The sequence below is a fragment of the Rhinoraja longicauda genome, chromosome 16, assembly GCF_053455715.1.
Source record: "Rhinoraja longicauda isolate Sanriku21f chromosome 16, sRhiLon1.1, whole genome shotgun sequence".
NCBI lineage: Eukaryota > Metazoa > Chordata > Chondrichthyes > Rajiformes > Arhynchobatidae > Rhinoraja > Rhinoraja longicauda.
In genome coordinates, this window is record NC_135968.1 from 330,465 (window position 1) to 347,511 (window position 17,047).

General features: G+C 54.1%; 2 protein-coding genes and 1 pseudogene across 7 annotated transcripts in view; 2 read left to right on the forward strand and 1 right to left on the reverse strand.

Annotated features, from left to right (window-relative positions):
- On the reverse strand, positions 1-3,723 carry LOC144601037 (uncharacterized). 3 transcript variants are annotated; one of them, XM_078412973.1, is made up of 2 exons: positions 3,453-3,723; positions 1-711 (listed from the first exon to the last, which is right to left on the reverse strand). In XM_078412973.1, exon 2 carries the CDS (start codon positions 583-585, stop codon positions 124-126), a length of 462 nt encoding a protein of 153 aa, XP_078269099.1. In that variant the 5' UTR covers positions 586-711; positions 3,453-3,723; the 3' UTR covers positions 1-123. The 3 variants fall into 3 exon arrangements, with proteins under 3 accessions (XP_078269099.1, XP_078269097.1, XP_078269098.1); XM_078412971.1 differs by lacking the exon at positions 3,453-3,723 and adding an exon at positions 3,107-3,282; XM_078412972.1 differs by lacking the exon at positions 3,453-3,723 and adding an exon at positions 3,022-3,282.
- LOC144601026 (uncharacterized) overlaps positions 3,697-17,047 on the forward strand; it is a 20,184-nt gene continuing 6,833 nt past the window's right edge. For 2 of the 3 annotated variants that reach the window (XM_078412951.1, XM_078412952.1), the window contains exons 1-2: positions 3,966-4,064; positions 6,266-7,240. In XM_078412951.1, the coding sequence (XP_078269077.1) occupies positions 6,321-7,217 (897 nt within the window). In that variant the 5' untranslated portion in view covers positions 3,966-4,064; positions 6,266-6,320 and the 3' untranslated portion in view covers positions 7,218-7,240. Of the gene's footprint in view, positions 3,809-3,965; positions 4,065-6,265; positions 7,241-17,047 lie in introns of those variants that run through there. The other variant, XM_078412953.1, reaches the window with a different exon arrangement.
- LOC144601040 (uncharacterized) overlaps positions 14,200-17,047 on the forward strand; it is a 17,602-nt pseudogene continuing 14,754 nt past the window's right edge. Inside the window, exons 1-2 of the transcript XR_013548226.1 lie at positions 14,200-14,634; positions 15,933-16,154. The product of XR_013548226.1 is annotated as an uncharacterized LOC144601040 (transcript). The remainder of the gene's footprint in view (positions 14,635-15,932; positions 16,155-17,047) is intronic.

Sequence of the window (17,047 nt, forward strand, 5' to 3'; positions counted from 1 at the left end):
GTGCACTTTCAACTCCGGCATCGACTTGGAACCTTTGCCGCAGTCGCTGCAGGTGTACGGCCGCTCTCCCGTGTGCAGGCGCCGGTGCACCTTCAGTTCTGGCGACGACTTGAAGCCTTTGCCTCAGTCGTAGCAGGTGATGGGCCGCTCACCACTGTGCACCCGCCGGTGCTGCCTCAGCCCCGACGATTGGGCAAAGCTCTTGCTGCAGGTGGAACAGGTGAAAGGCATCTCGCCGGTGTGTACATGCTGGTGCATTTTCAGCTCCTGCGCGGTCTTGGTCTTGCCGCAGTCGGAGCAGTCGAAGGGCCGCTCACCGCTGTGCACCCGTCGGTGCTGCCGCAGCCCTGACAACTGGGCAAAGCTCTTGCCGCAGGTGGAGCAGCCCAAGGGCTTCTCGCCCGTGTGCACCCACCGGTGGTTCCTCAGGTCCTGCACTGTCTTGAAGGTCTTACTGCAATCGGAGCAGTCGAAAGGGTGTTCTCCCGTGTGCACCCGCTGGTGGGTCTCCAGCTGGCACGGCTGCTGCCAGGCCTTGCCGCACACATCACACACATAACGCTTCTCCTTGTTGGGCCCCGTCATGTGGTCCTCCACCGAAGCTCAGCCCGTGCACCGAGTGGATGGGGGTGGGGCTCACCGGCACCCTGGCCGCCCCTCAATGGCCGCTCACATCCCTGTCTCGTCGTCCACAGCAACGGCTCCTAAACCCTGCAGGAAGGGAACACAGAGGGTCAACAAGTTGGCAAACAGGACATTACTAACATGTGTGCTTGCATCCGGGCACCGCCAACTCGTGTGCCGCCCTGCACTGTGACATCATCAGCAAGCCCGGCGCCATGACATCAACGCCCCTGCCATGGCGCAGAGTCACGTGGGGGGGGGGGGGGCAGCATGCATAATGGGAAGAAGGTCCCAGAGTGCTGGAGTCACTCAGCAGGTCGGGCAGCGTCTGGAGACAAGGGATGGGCGACGTTTTTTGGGTCACGACCTTTCTGCAAACCTGAAACGTCGCCGATCCACGTTAACGAGAGATGCTCCATGACCTGCTATGTTACTCCAGCACTCTGTGTCTTTTTGTGTACGAACCAGCATCTGCAGTTCCTTGTGTCTGCAAAGATAGGCACAATGTGCTGGGGGGAAAATACGTCACGGTGCAGGGCGGGGTTACGTCACAGCGCAGAGCGGCTGGCTGGCGGACGGCTCGACGCAGTGCCTGGATGCTTGGCACCCCCAGGTTGGTGCGGCCCTCCTCCTCCCACTTGCCTCCTCAACCCCCCCACACCCTCCCCTCACTTCCACCGCCCGCATCCCCCTTCCCCATTTCACCCCCTTGCCTCACCACCTCTCCCCTCCTTCCCCCCTTCCTCTCCTCCCCCCTTCACCTCCTCCTCCCCCCCCACTCCCCTCCCCCTCTCTAACCCCCTGCCCTCGTGATGGTCATGTGTTCGCACTGCCATTCAATATGATCATGGCTGATCATCCACAATCACTACCCTGTTCCAGCCTTCTCTCCATATACCTTAATTCTATTAGCCCTAAGAGCTAAATCTATCTCTCTTTTGGAAACATCCAGTGAATCGGCCTCCACTGCTTTCTGTGGCAGAGAATTCCACAGATTCACAAATCTCTGGGTAATAATTTTTTTCCTCATCTCAGTCCTAAATGGCAGACCCCTTGTTCTTAAACTGTGACCCTTGGTTCTGGACTTCTCTCAACATCGGGAACAACTTTCTTGCATCTACCCTGTCCTATCCTTTCACAATTTAATGTTTCTATGCGATCTCCTCTCATCCTTCTAAATTCCAGCGAATACAATAGACAATAGGTGCAGGAGTAGGCCATTCAGCCCTTCGAGCCAGCACCGCCATTCAATGCGATCATGGCTGATCACTCAATCAGTACCCCGTTCCTGCCTTCTGCCCATACCCCCTCACGCCGCTATCCTTAAGAGCTCTATCCAGCTCTCTCTTGAAAGCATCCAACGAACTGGCCTCCACTGCCTTCTGAGACAGAGAATTCCACACCTTCACCACTCTCTGACTGAAAAAGTTCTTCCTCATCTCCGTTCTAAATGGCCTACCCCTTATTCTTAAACTGTGGCCCCTTGTTCTGGACTCCCCTAACATTGGGAACATGTTTCCTGCCTCTAATGTGTCCAATCCCCTAATTATCTTATATGTTTCAATAAGATCCCCCCTCATCCTTCTAAATTCCAGTATATACAAGCCCAATCGCTCCAGCCTTTCAACATACGACAGTCCCGCCATTCCGGGAATTAACCTAGTGAACCTACGCTGCACGCCCTCCATAGCAATAATATCCTTCCTCAAATTTGGAGACCAAAACTGCACACAGTACTCCAGGTGCGGTCTCACCAGGGCCCGGTACAACTGTAGAAGGACCTCTTTGCTCCTATACTCAACTCCTCTTGTTACAAAGGCCAACATTCCATTGGCTTTCTTCACTGCCTGCTGTACCTGCATGCTTCCTTTCATTGACTGATGCACTAGGACACCCAGATCTCGTTGAACTCCCCCTCCTCCTAACTTGACACCATTCAGATAATAATCTGCCTTTCTATTCTTACTTCCAAAGTGAATAACCTCACACTTATCTACATTAAACTGCATCTGCCATGTATCCGCCCACTCACACTACCTGTCCAAGTCACCCTGCAGCCTTATTGCATCTTCCTCACAATTCACACTACCCCCCAGCTTAGTATCATCTGCAAATTTGCTAATGGTACTTTTAATCCCTTCGTCTAAGCCATGTTGACCCATTCTTTCACCATGTCAGTCCCGCCATCCCGGGAATTAACCTGGTGAACCTATGCTGCACTCCCTCAATATCAAGAATATCCTTCCTGAAATTCGAAGACCAAAATTGCACACAATATTCCAAGTGCAGTCTCACCAAGGCCCTGTAAAACTGCAGTAGGACCTCCTTGCTCCTAAACCAAATCTTCTCACAATGGAAGGCCAACAAGCCATTACCTTTCTTCACTGTCAGCTGTACCTGCATTCTTACATTCAGTGACTAATGTAGAAGCACCCCCCAGGTCTCGTTGCACCTCCCTCTTCTCCAAATATTGGCTCATTACCATTCTGTGAACCGAGATAAGGGTGTCAGGGGTAGACTTGATGGGCCGAATGGCCTAATTCTGATCCTGTCACTTATGACCTTCTACAGGGAGAAACCTCATTTCTGTGCTGGAGTCACACAAGTCTTGCACTCAGCGTAATTCCCTTTATTCCGTATCCGTACACTACGGAAGGATCGATTGTAATCGTGTTATTCACAAAATGCTGGAGTAACTCAGCAGGTCAGGCAGCATCTCGGGAGAAGGAATGGGTGACGTTTCGGGTCGAGACCCTTCTTCAGATTGTAATCGTGTGTTGCCTTTCTGCTGACTGGTTAACATGCAACAAAAAAGCTTTTCACTGCACCTCGGTACACGTGACAATAAACTAAACTCAATCCTCCCGACGCCAGGGGGCGCTGCGGCCGGCTGTCCTGAGACGTTGCATCGCGGCCTCCCGCCGCCAGGGGGCGCTGCAGAGGAGGAACAGAGGGCGCCCGGACATCCTTCCCTCCCTCATTCATTCGCATCCCACTCCTCGGGTCGCCTGCCGTAGGAGGGGGTGGGGAAAGGACGCGGGGGCGGCGACGGGGGTCCGTTCCCCACCTGAGCTCTCGGCGCTGAGCGAGCGGAGGCCTCGGTCCTTCCCCCCACTGACGGGCAGCGCCAAAGGCCAATAGGAGCGAGTCCCGCCTCCTTGGTGAGGACGTCACAAAGGACCAGGTACCGCCATCTCCCGGCGTTCGACCAATCAGAGCCGCGTCCACGCTCTCGGCGTAGGCGAGCGCGTCCTACTGGTCAAGCCGCAGACCTGCCCCTCGGACAGCAGCGCCCTCCGCCAATCACAGCCACCTATCCCGTCCCAGAAACGGTTGCCACGGCGCGGCCAGCCAATCAGGGGCACGTTCCCCCTCCCGGACCCAGACGCTGCTGTCGTGCGGGCGGTTCGACCCGATACCAGGATGCTCGGCGCCCCCAGGTCGGTACGGCGCCCCTCCCCTGACCCCTTCCCCATTCACCCCTCCCCCACTCATCCCATCCTTCACTCACCCCCCACAACAACTCCCTCACCCCTCTCACACTCGCCCCCTCTCACCCTCTCCCACTCACCCCCTCTTCCACTCACCACCCACTCATCCCCCTCACCCCTTCCCCACTCATCCCTCTCCCACTCACTCACCCTCTCCCACTCACCCCCAATCCCACTCACCCCCCCTCAACTACTCACCTACTCACCACCCCCCCTCCCACTCACCCCCTTTCCCCCTCCCACGCTTCCACCGTACGCCTCCTTCCCTCCTCAGGGAGAACCGGACCCGCCTCACGAGGGGGGGGGGGGGGGTCAGGCAGCATCTGTGGAGAAGATAGACACAAAGGATGAGAGATGTGAGCTACAGGAAGAGGTTAAGCAGGCTGGGTCGCTATTCCATGGAGCGCAGGAAGATGAGGGGTGATCTTATAGAGGTGTATAAAATCATGAGGGGAATAGATCGGGTAGATGCACAGAGTTTCTTGCCCAGAGTAGGGGAATTGAGGACCAGAGCACATAGGTTTAAGGTGAAGAGGAAAAGATTTAATGGGAATCTGAGGGATAACTTTTTTTACACAAAGGGTGGTGGGTGTATGGAACAAACTACCAGATGAGGTAGTAGTTGCTGGGACTATCCCATAGTTTAAGAAACAGTTAGACAGGTACATGTTTAAGAAACAGTTAGAGGGAGTACAGAGAAGGTTCACCAGATTAATCCCTGGGATGGCGGGACTTGCATATGAGGAAAGACTGGATAGACTGGGCTTGTACTCGCTGGAATTTAGAAGACTGAGGGGGGATCTTATAGAAACATATAAAATTCTTAAGGGGTTGGAGAGGCTAGATGCGGGAAGATTGTTCCCGATGTTGGGGGAGTCCAGAACCAGGGGTCACAGCTTAAGGATAAGGGGGAAGTCTTTTAGGACCGAGATGAGAAAACATTTCTTCACACAGAGAGTGGTGAGTCTGTGGAATTCTCTGCCACAGAAGGTAGTTGAGGCCAGTTCATTGGCTATATTTAAGAGGGAGTTAGATGTGGCCCTTTTTGTTAAAGGGATCAGGGGGTATGGAGAGAAGGCAGGTACAGGCTACTGAGCTGGATGATCAGCCATGATCATATTGAATGGCGGTGCAGGCTCGAAGGGCCGAATGGCCTACTCCTGCACCTATTTTCTATGTTTCTATGTCTATGTTTCTATGGATAGGACAGTTTGGAGGGATATGGACCAAGTGCAGGCAAGTGGTTCGAGTTTCCACGCTATATCTCTATGATAAAGTGCTGGAGTAACTCAGCGGGTCAGGCAGCATATGTGGAGAAGATAGACACACAAAGTGCTGGGGTAACAGCGGGTCAGGCAGCATCTGTGGAGAAAATAAACACAAAGTGCTGGAGTAACTCAGCAGGACAGACAGCATCTGCGGAGAGAAGGAATGGGTGATGTTTCGGGTTGAGACCATTCTTTGGTTTAGTTTAGTTTAGAGATGCAGCGCGGAAACAGGTCTTTCGGCCCACCGAGTCCGTGCAAACCAGCGATCACCCCGTACACTAGCACCATCCCACGCACATTAGGGACAATTTTGCAGAAGCCCAATAAACTACAAACCTGAACGTCTTTGAAATGTTGGAGGAAACCGGAGAACCTGGAGTAAAGACCCACAAAGGTCAGGGGGAGAACGTACAAACTCCGTACATACAGCATCCATAGTCAGGATCGAACCAGGGTCTCTTACGGTGAGGCAGCAGCTGTGCCACTGTGCTGCCCAGAAAAAAGGTTTCCTCCGCCATAAACGCCCCCAATATGTGCGAGTAATGTCCTGTTTGCCAGCTTGTTGACCCTCTGTGACAAGATGGTGCAGCGGTAGAATTGTTGCCTCACAGCGAATGCAGCGCCAGAGACCTAGGTTCGATCTCGACTACGGAGTTTGTATGTTCTCCCTGTGACCTGCTTGGGTTTCCTCCAAGATCTTTGGTTTCCTCCCACACTTCAAAGACGTACAGGTATGTAGGTTAATTGGCTTAGTAAAATGTGAAAATTGTTCATCGTGGGTATAGGACAGTGTTAATGTGCGGGGATCGCTAGTTGGTGCGGACCCAGTGGGCCGAAGGGCTTGTTTCCCTAAACTATCTAAACTGTGTCCCCCTCCTGCAGGGTTTAGGAGCCGTTGCTGTGGACAGAGAGACGGGGACGTGAACATTGAGCGGCCATGGAGGGCGGCCAGGGTGCCGGTGAGCCCCACATCTGCTCGGTGTGTGGGCTGAGCTTCGAGGGGTTGGCGGCAGTGGAGAAACACATGGCGGATCACAACAAGGAGAAGCGTTATGAGTGCGACGTGTGTGGCAAGGCCTGGCTGTACCCGTGCCTGCTGGAGACACACCAAAGGGCGCACACGGGAGAACGCCCCTTTGTCTGCTCGGAGTGTGGCAAGGGCTTCACCCGCGACGACAGCCTGCTGCGGCACTACCGCGTGCACTCTAGCGAAAGGCCCTTCGGCTGCTCCGACTGCAGCAAGTGCTTCAAGATGGCGAATGACCTGAAGATCCACCGGCGAGTGCACACGGGCGAGAAGCCCTTCGGCTGCTCCACCTGCGGCAAGAGCTTTGCCCAGTCGTCGGGGCTGAGGGATCACCGGCGGGTGCACACAGGCGAGAAGCCCTTTGGCTGCTCCACCTGTGGCAAGAGCTTTCCCCAGTCATCGGGGCTGCGGGTGCACCGGCGGGTGCACAGCAGTGAGCGGCCCTTCACCTGCAGCGACTGCGGCAAAGGTTTCAAGTCATCGCCGGAACTGACGGTGCACAGGAGCCTGCACACTGGGGAGCGGCCGTACACCTGCAGCGACTGCGGCAAGGGTTTCACCCGCTCCATCAGCCTGCTGGAGCACCGGCACACCCACACCGGCGAGCGCCCCTTCACCTGTGCCCAGTGCGGCAAGGGGTTCACCCGCTCCTACAGCCTGCTGGAGCACCAGCGCATCCACACCGGCGAGCGCCCCTTCACCTGCACCCAGTGTGGCAAGGGCTTCACCCGCTCCACAAAGCTGCTGGAGCACCAGCGGGTGCACGCTGGCGACAGTCCAGAACCAGGGGCCATAGTCTTCGAATAAAGGGGAAGCCATTTAAAACTGAGGTGAGAAGGAACCTTTTCACCCAGAGAGTTGTGAATTTGTGGAATTCTCTGCCACAGAGGGCAGAGGAAGCCAAATCACTGGATGGATTTAAGAGAGAGTTAGAGTTCTTGGGGCTAGTGGAATCAAGGGATATGGGGAGAAGGCTGGCATGGGTTACTGATTGTGGATGATCAGCCATGATCACAATGAATGGCGGTGCTGGCTCGAAGGGCTGAATGGCCTCTTCCAGCACCTATTGTCTGTTTCTATCCCCAGCCCTGTGAGTGGAGAGCGCTTTGCTATGGCGTCCCATGCCCTGTCACACCAGCGCATGCACACCAGTGGCCAGCCCTACGACTGCCAGTACTGCGGTGAGGCGTTTGACAGCCAGCGGGGGCTGCGGCAGCACCGGCGAGCGGCTCTTCCCATCGAGGCAAGTGTTTAAAGAGTGATCCATATCCCTCCATTCCCTGTATATAATGTGCCTGTCTAAAAGCCTCTTAAACACCCAGTGGCGCAGCGGTAGAGTTGCTGCCTCACAGCGCCAGAGACGGGTTCCATCCTGACCACGGGTGCTGTCTGTGCGGAGTTTGCATGTTCTCCCCATGACCTGCATGGATTTTTCTCTGGGTGTTCCGCTTTCCTCCTTCACTTCAATGATGTGTAGGTTAATTGGCTTGGTATAAATGTAAATTGTCCCAGTGTGTGTAGGATAGTGTTAGTGTGCGGGGATCGCTGGTCGGCGCAGACTCGGGGGCCGAAGGGCCTGTTTCTGCACTGCATCACTAAAGTCTAAAGCGCGGAAGCACCATTGGATACACGCCGGAGAGAGACCTTTGTGTGCGCCGAGTGTGGCAAGGGTGTGGCAAGGGTTTCACCCGCTTGTCCAGCCTGTGGTACCCACAGCGGTGAGCGTCCCTTCCCCTGCCCGTCCTGTGGTAAGGGCTTCACCCGCCTGGACCACATGCTGGAACGCCGGCGGGTCCACACCGGCGAGCGCCCATTGATCTGACCATTCCTCCAGCCTACTGTCACACTGCGCCGTGGAACTTCACCCATTTTCTCTAGAGGTGCTGCCTGTCTCGCTGAGTTACTCCAGCATTTTGTGTCCACCTATCACTTGCCAGGCTTTGTCCAGCCCCCATCTCTTTGTTCCAGCTTTCTCCCCCGACTCCATCAGTTCAAAGAAGGGTCCATACCCAACAAGTCCACTGTCCATTCCCTTCCAAAGTGCCGGTAGAACTCAGCAGGTCAGCCATCAGTGGTGGGAGATGGATGGAGAAGTGTTCCCAATATCAGCCCTCCTTGGCCCTGTCGACAATGCGGTGTACATTCTTGGGAGGGGATGCAAGGTCCGAGCTGACCAGTCATCGACAGCCCCCCCCTCATCCCTCTGTCTTCTCGCTGGTCAGCCCGTCCCCCGACCGTTCGTCCTCAACTCCGAATGGTGGAATCTCGCTCTCCGCCCTTGGATGACCGCAAAACTCCGGTGGCGGTTTAGCAAGGACTTTTGCTCGTTAACCCGTTGGAGCCAAGTTGTATCCCAATTAATCAGTGTTTTCCTGTGATAAGCTATCTTCTGTATACAGATGCTCCGCGACTTACGATGGGGTTACGGTCCAATAAACCTATCGTAAATGGAAAGTATCGTAAGTCAAAAATCCATTTAATACACCTAACCTACCAAACATCCTAGCCACCTAACCTACGGTTTCTGCTGAATGTTTTGTTTTGTTTAGTTCAGAGATACAGCATGGAAACAGGCCCTTTTGGCCCACCGGGTCCGCGCCAACCAGCGATCACCCCGCACATTAACACTATCCTGTATCCACTGGGGACAATTTTTACATTTGCCAAGCAAATTAACCTACAAATCTGCACGTCTTTGGAACGTGGCAGGAAACCGAAGAACTCGGAGAAAACTCATGCATGTCATGGGGACAACGTACAAACTCCGTACATACAACACCCACAGATCGAACCCGGGTCTCCGGCGCTGCATTCCCTGTAAGGCACCAACTCTACCGTGCCGAATGTGTATCGCATTTGCACCACCGTAAAGTTGAAATATCGCAAGGCGTAGCATCGTAAGTCAAGGAGCATCTGTATATATTAAAAAAAAGAAAAATGTTAACTGATTGTGCATAATTGTGAAGGCTTGATTTCAAAGGCAGGGCAGGGGCATTCCCTGAGGGGTTCGGGGGGTTGGAAGAGGTTTCTTCTGTGTTTTTCCTCTCAGTTGTTGTCTGGGGAGGAATGGTGTTGGCAATCGGCCCGTCGGGGCTAGGATGCGCGGGAGGAAGGCTGAGCTCGGATTGAGGTTTGGAAGGCTGAGCTTGCCTCCCCTGCCCCGACCCGCATCCAGACCACCACAGGGGGGGAGCGTGCAAACTCCACAAGGTCAGCGTCGGTGTTCGCCCTGCTGGGAGACAGGCCCTTCGGCCCCTCTTGTCCGTGCTGCCCCGGGCTTTGTTCGACACAATCTTGCACTCTTCTGCATTGGATATTGCCTTTGTCATCACCGTATGTACTGTTTCTTCTGGCAGCTGCGTGTGAACGGGCAATTTCATCGCCTCCCGGTTGGTGTGCAGGACAACAAACTAATGAAGCATCTGGAGCGCAGTTCTCCTGGGTCGCTGCAGGCTGAAGCATCAAACTGCTACCCTGTTGAGCCCCGTCAGTCCCACAGCACAGAAACACACAGCTATGCCTATCGAAGCTAGTCCCACATGCCTGCGTCTGGCCTTAACCCTCTTTGCCTTTCCCACCCATGTCTTTAGAAAGGAGATGAAGAGGAATTTCTTTAAGGTGGTGAATCTGTGGAATTCATTGCCACAGACGGCGGTGGAGGTCGTCACCTGGTATTGTTTAGATTTTAGAGATATTGCGCGGAAACATGCCCTTTGGCCCATCTAGTCCTCCCCAACCAGTGATCGCCCATCCTACACTCACACCCAATACACTAGCTCCATCCTACACACATTTGGGATGATTTTGCAGAAGCCAATTAATCTACAAACCTGCACGTCTTTGGAGTGTGGGAGGAAACAAGCACCCGGAGAAAACCCATGCAGGTCACCGGGAGAGCGCACAAACTCCATAGAGACAGCAGCTGTGTGTTCTGCAGCTGGTATCTGGCTTATCATCAGTCAGCAAAAGAGCATCTTAAACTTAAATGTCATCTTCACCATAGCTGTACTAAGTTTAGTGGAATGAAGTTAAGCAGCCTGGTGTGATTAGGCACTGTAATTAAGTGGTGCCATTCACAAAGAATTTTGGTTGGGACTGAGGTATTGCAAGTTTAGTGGCAATTTTGGCCTCAGAATCTCTGTGGCAGAATTCTGGCAAAAAACTGTGACAATTCAACGGCTGCTGTGACGGAAGACGGTCCCGCTGTACTGGCAGCCTCAGTAAGTGCTTGCCTCCAGTACAACGCTTGTACTCCAGAAGGTGTTGCGTGGCAAGAGTACGGGTCAGCGGTCGTGACCTCGCCTGCCGTGCAAGGGCCCTACTCACTGGATGTTTAAAAGAGAGTTAGATTTAGCTCTTGGGGCTAACGGAATCAAGGGATATGGGGAGAAACCAGGAACGGCGTACTGATTATGGATGTTCAGACAATAGGTGCAGGAGGAGGCCATTCGGCCCTTCGAGCCAGCACCGCCATTCAATGTGATCATGGCTGATCATTCTCAATCAGTACCCTGTTCCTGCCTTCTCCCCATACCCCCTGACTTCGCTATCCTTAAGAGCTCTATCTGGCTCTCTCTTGAATGCATTCAGAGAATTGGCCTCCACTGCCATCTGAGGCAGAGAATTCCACAGATTCACAACTCTCTGACTGAAAAAGATTTTCCTCATCTCAATTCTAAATGGCCTACCTCTTATTCTTAAACTGTGGCCCCTTGTTCTGGACTCCCCCAACATTGGGAACATGTTTCCTGCCTCTAACGTGTCCAACGCCTTAATAATCTTATACGTTTCGATAAGATCTCCTCTCATCCTTCTAAATTCCTGTGTATGATTCAGCCATAATCATATTGAATGGCGGTGCTGGCTCGAAGGGCCGACCCCCTGCACCTGTTTTTTTGTGTGTTTTGATGTAAAAGCTTTTTACTCCACATCACCGACCATATCTCCCGTTTCACTTTCCTGCGACACTCAGTCTGAAGAAGGGTCTCGACCTGAAACGTCGCCCATTGCTTCTCTCCGGAGATGCTGTCTGTCCCTTTGCAGCTGCTGGGGGCCCGGGGGGGCGGGACCGGGCAACCGTTGCTGGGACGTTTGTTGCTCCAAAGACGTACAGGTATGTAGGTTAATTGGCTGGGTAAATGTAAAAATTGTCCCTAGTGGGTGTAGGATAGTGTTAATGTACGGGGATCACTGGGCGGCACGGACTTGGAGGGCCGAAAAGGCCTGTTTCCGGCTGTAGATATATGATATGATATGATGATATGAGATGAGCGGTTCCGATTGGCGGGAGGAGGCGGTACCCAGTTCTTTGTGACGTTACGTCTCGTTCCCATTGGCCGCTGACGCTGCCCGTCAGTAAGGAGGGGGCGGGTCCTGATCGCCGGTCACGTGAGGCGGGACGAGGCCTCCGCTCGCACAGCGCCGGGAGCTCAGGTAGCAAACAACCGCCGCTCAGCCCAGTGTCTTTTACCTCACCCCCTCCTTCCTTCCCGAGGGCGCTCCTGCGGTCGTCGACCCGAAGAGCCGGAGCCCGGGGCGTGCGGGCACTGGGGGAGGGGGGGTAAATGTGTGTGAATGAGGGAAGGTCTGGGCGCCCTCCGGTCATCTGACGGCAGCGTCCCCTGTCGGCGGGAGGCCGCAGTGCAGCGCTTCTGATCCTCCGTGTGCAGCGCCTTCTCGAGGCGGTGCAGCGTCTCTGGTCAGAAGGCCGCAGCGCACCCTGGCGGTGGGAGGGTTGAGTTTAGTTTATTGTCACGTGCACCGAGGTGCAGTGAAAAGCTTTTTTGTTGTGTGCAAACCAGTCAGCGGAAAGGCAACACACGATTACAATCGATTTGTCCACAGTGCACAGATACGGGATAAAAGGAATTGCGCTGCGTGCAAGACTTGTGTGACTCCAGCGCGGAGACAAGGTTTCTCCCTGAATAAGGTCATAAGTTACAGGAGCAGAATTCGGGCCATTCGGCCCATCAAGTCTACTCCACCATTCAAAACATACTTGGCTAATAAAATAAGATTATGATTGCGGGTAGACCATTCGGCCCTTCGAGCCAGCACCGCCATTCAATATGATCATATATGATCACGCCTCTTTGGATCGGTACTTTGGATCTAAGGAAGATACAAGCAATCTCCCAGATGTTCTAGTGGCCAGAGATCCGAGGGTGACGGAGGAACTGAAGGAAATCCACATTAGGCAGGAAATGGTGTTGGGTAGACTGATGGGACTGAAGGCTGATAAATCCCCAGGGCCTGATGGTCTGCGTCCCAGAGTACTTAAGGAGATGGCGCTAGAAATTGTGGACGCATTGGTAATCATTTTCCAATGTTCTATGGATTCAGGATCAGTTGCTGTAGATTGGAGGGTAGCTAATGTTGTCCCACTTTTTAAGAAAGGAGGGAGAGAGAAAATGGGAAACTATAGACCAGTTAGTCTGACATCAGTGGTGGGGAAGATGCTGGAGTCAATTATAAAAGACGAAATTGCGGAGCATTTGGATAGTAGTACAGGATTGTTCCGAGTCAGCATGGATTTACGAAGGGGAAATCATGCTTGACTAATCTGGAATTCTTTGAGGATGTAACTAGGAAAATTGACAGGGGAGAACCGGTGGATGTGGTGTACCTTGACTTTCAGAAAGCCTTTGACAAGGTTCCACATAGGAGATTAGTGGGCAAAATTAGAGCACATGGTATTGGAGATAGGGTACTGACATGGATAGAAAATTGGTTGACAGACAGAGAGCAAAGAGTGGGGATAAATGGCAGGTCCCTTTCAGAATGGCAGGCAGTAACTAGTGCGGTACCCCAAGGCTCCGTGCTGGGACCGCAGCTATTTACAATATACATTAATGACTTGGATGAAGGGATTAAAAGTACCATTAGCAAATTTGCAGATGATACAAAGCTGGGTGGTAGTGTGAACTGTGAGGCAGATGCTATGAGGTTGAAGGGTGACTTGGACAGGTTGTGTGAGTGGGCAGATGCATGGCAAATGCAGTTTAATGTGGATAAGTGTGAGGTTATCCACTTTAGTGGTAAGAATAGGAAGGCAGAGTATTATCTGAATGGTGTCAAGTTAGGAACAGGGGACGTACAACGAGATCTGGGTATCCTAGTGCATCAGTCACTGAAAGGAAACATGCAGGTACAGCAGGCAGTGAAGAAAGCCAATGGAATGTTGGCCTTCATAACAAGAGGAGTTGAGTATAGGAGCAAAGAGGTCCTTCTGCAGTTGTACAGGGTCCTAGTGAGACCGCACCTGGAGTACTGTGTGCAGTTTTGGTCTCCAAATTTGAGGAAGGATATTCTTGCTATTGAGGGCGTGCAGCATTGGTTTACTAGGTAAATTCCCGGAATGGCGGCTCTCATATGTTGAAAGACTGGAGCGACTAGGCTTGTATACACTGGAATTTAGAAGGATGAGAGGAGATCTTATCGAAACGTATAAGATTATTAAGGGGTTGGACACGTTAGAGGCAGGAAACATGTTCCCAATGTTGGGGGAGTCCAGAAGAAGGGGCCACAGTTTAAGAATAAGGGGTAGGCCATTTAGAACGGAGATGAGGAAAAACTTTTTCAGTCAGAGAGTTGTGAATCTGTGGAATTCTCTGCCTCAGAAGGCAGTGGAGGCCAATTCTCTGAATGCATTCAAGAGAGAGCTAGATAGAGCTCTTAAGGATAGCGGAGTCAGGGGGTATGGGGAGAAGGCAGGAACAGGGTACTGATTGAGAATGATCAGCCATGATCACATTGAATGGTGGTGCTGGCTCGAAGGGCCGAATGGCCTCCTCCTGCACCTATTGTCTATTGTTTCACAATGTACTCAGTGTTGTGGGGGAACGTGGCCCCTGATTGGCCAGGCGCGCCCAGGCAACCGTTGCTAGGGCGGGATGGGCGGCTTCGATTGGCGGAGAGCACTGTCTGTCCGAGGGGCTGGGCTGTGGACCTGCTCACCTGCGCCGGGGGGGCGGTGACGCAGCTCTGATTGTACGGACGCCTGGAGGGGACGGTTCTTTGTGACGTTGGGGTCCGGCAGGCGGGGCCTGCTCCCATTGGCCGCTAGCGCTGTCCGTCAATCGGGAGGCGGGACGATGCCTCCGCTCGCTCAGCGCCGGGAGCTCAGGTCGGAAACAGCCTCTGCCGCTTGGCCCCGAGTCCTTTCCCCCACCCCCTCCTCCCTTCCCGAGGGCGAAGCTGCGGCCGGCTACTCAAGGAGTAGGATGTGAGTGAATGAGGGAGGGAAGGAGGTCTAGGCGCCCCGTGTCGGTTGAAGGCCGCGGTGCAGCACCTCTGTTCCTCCTATTGCAGTGCCCCTGGAGGCGGAGGCCGCAGTGGAGCGTCTCGGGTCGGCCGCCCGCAGCGCCCCCTGGCGTCGGTTCGGCTGAACCCCAAAGATGTGCAGGAAAGAAAACTGCAGATGCTGGTTTAAATCGAAGGGAGACACAAAACGCTGGAGTAACTCAGCGGGTCAGGCAGCATCTCTGCAGAGAAGGAATGGGTGAATATAAAATCTGAATTGAACGATTCAGATTAAAGAAATTTCAACAGATTGCAAGATCAATGAATTAGTCGTTGCCATATAAATGTTTTAATAACTAAAATGTTTTATCAAAATCATATTAATGATGATTAATGTCGAGACCCTTCTTCAGACTGATGTCGGGGAGGGGGCGGAACAAAGATAGAATGTAGGAAGACTAGTGGGAGAACTAGGAAGGGGAAGGGGATGGAGAGAGAAAGCAAAGGCTATCTGGAGTTAGAGAAGTCAATGTTCATACCGCTGGAGTGTAAACCACCCAAGTAAAATATGAGGTGCTGTTCCTCCAATTTGCACTGGGCCTCACTCTGACAATGGAGGAGGCCCGGGACAGAAAGGTCAGATTGGGGATGGGAGGGGGAATTGAAGTGTTGGGCCACGCCGGAGCTGCCAAAGGCTGGACATGCGGGTGAAACCCTTGCCACACTCGGCGCACACCAAGGGTCTCTCTCTGGTGTGTATCCGATGGTGCTCCCGCAGACCCCGTGCGCTTTAGACTTCAGTGACACTGTGCAGAAATAGGCCCTTCGGCCCACTGAGTCCGCGCCGACAAGCGGTCCCTGTACACTAACACTGTCCTACACACACTGGGGACAATTTACAATTTACACCTAAGCCAAAATTCCCCCGCACGTCTTTGGAATGTGGGAGGAAACCGGAGGACCCGGAGAAAACTCACCCAGAGGCCACGGGGAGAACGTGCAAACTCCCTACAGACAGCACCCATAGTCAGGATGGAACCCAGGTCTCTGGCGCCATGAGGCAGCAATTCTACTGTTGCGCCACTTGGCGTTTAAGAGGCTTTTAGACAGGCACATGGATCTACAGGCACACCTCCCAACGCTTCCGAATTTGGCGGAAAGTTTCCGCTTATTTCATTTCCGCCATTCTGATTTTGCCTCATATTTTTCTGCAAAACACATGCCTCGCCGCTCGCCTCAGATAGCCTTTGCTTTCTCTCTCCATCCCCTTCTCCTTCCTAGTTCTCCCACTAATCTTCCTGCCGCCACCTACATTCTATCTTTGCCACCGGCCCCAGAAGCTGCAGAGCAAAGATAATGGAGTGGACCCATGATGCACACGTGACAGCGGAATGGCAGGGGGCTGGGCCGGCTGTCACTCTCGGATTGGCGGTGACGTCACGGCGCAGGGCGGGCAGATGTGTGCGCGGCTCGACGCGGTCCCCCGAAGCTCGGCGCCCCCAGGTCAGTGCGGCACCCCCCCACTCACCCCCCCACCACTCACCTCCCCTCCCCCCACACTCATCCCCTCACCCCTCCACGCACCACCCGATTTACACACCCCCACTCACCTCCCCCCACACTACCCCCTCCACACTCACCAACTCACCCCCTCCCCCACTCATCCCCTCACCCACTCGCCCCCTCCCCAACTCTCCCGCTCCCCCCACTCAACCCCTCCCCGCCCTCGGCCCTTCCCCTTCCCCGCACACGTGACCCCCACTCTCCCCCTCACCCCCACCCTCCCCTATTTCCCCCTCACCCCACACCCCTAACCCACCCATTCCCCCTCCCCACTGCCTCTCCCCCCTGCTGGAGACCCACTGGAGGGTGCACATGGGAGAACGCCCCGTCGACTGCTCCGACTACAGCAAAACCTTCAAGACGGTGCAGGTTCTGAAGATCCATCGGCGGGTGCAGAGCGGTGAGGGGCCCTTCACCTGCTCCACCTGCGGCAAGAGCTTTGCCCGGTCGTCGGGGCTGTGGCAGCACCAGTGGGTGCACACCCGGGAGCACCCCTACACCTGCAGCAACTGCGGCAAGGGCTTCAGCTGCTACAACAGCCTGTTAGAGCACCAGCGCATCCACACCGGCGAGCGCCCCTTCACCTGCGCTCAGTACGGCAAGGGCTTCACAAGCTCCTCCAAGCTGCTGAGCCACCGGCGGGTGCACAGTGATGAGCGGCCCTTCACCTGCTCTGACTGCAGCAAGGGCTTCAAGTTGATGCCGGAGTTGAAGGTGCACTGGCGCCTGCATACCGGGGAGCAACCGTACCCCTGCAGCGACTGCGGTAAGGCCTTCACCCGCTCCGACAGCCTGCTGAAGCACCAGCGGCACATTCACACTGGCGAGGGGTG

Excerpts from the sequence above, each read along its gene's own strand:
- LOC144601037 (XM_078412973.1), bottom strand. The coding sequence starts at position 585 with ATGACGGGGCCCAACAAGGAGAAGCGTTATGTGTGTGATGTGTGCGGC.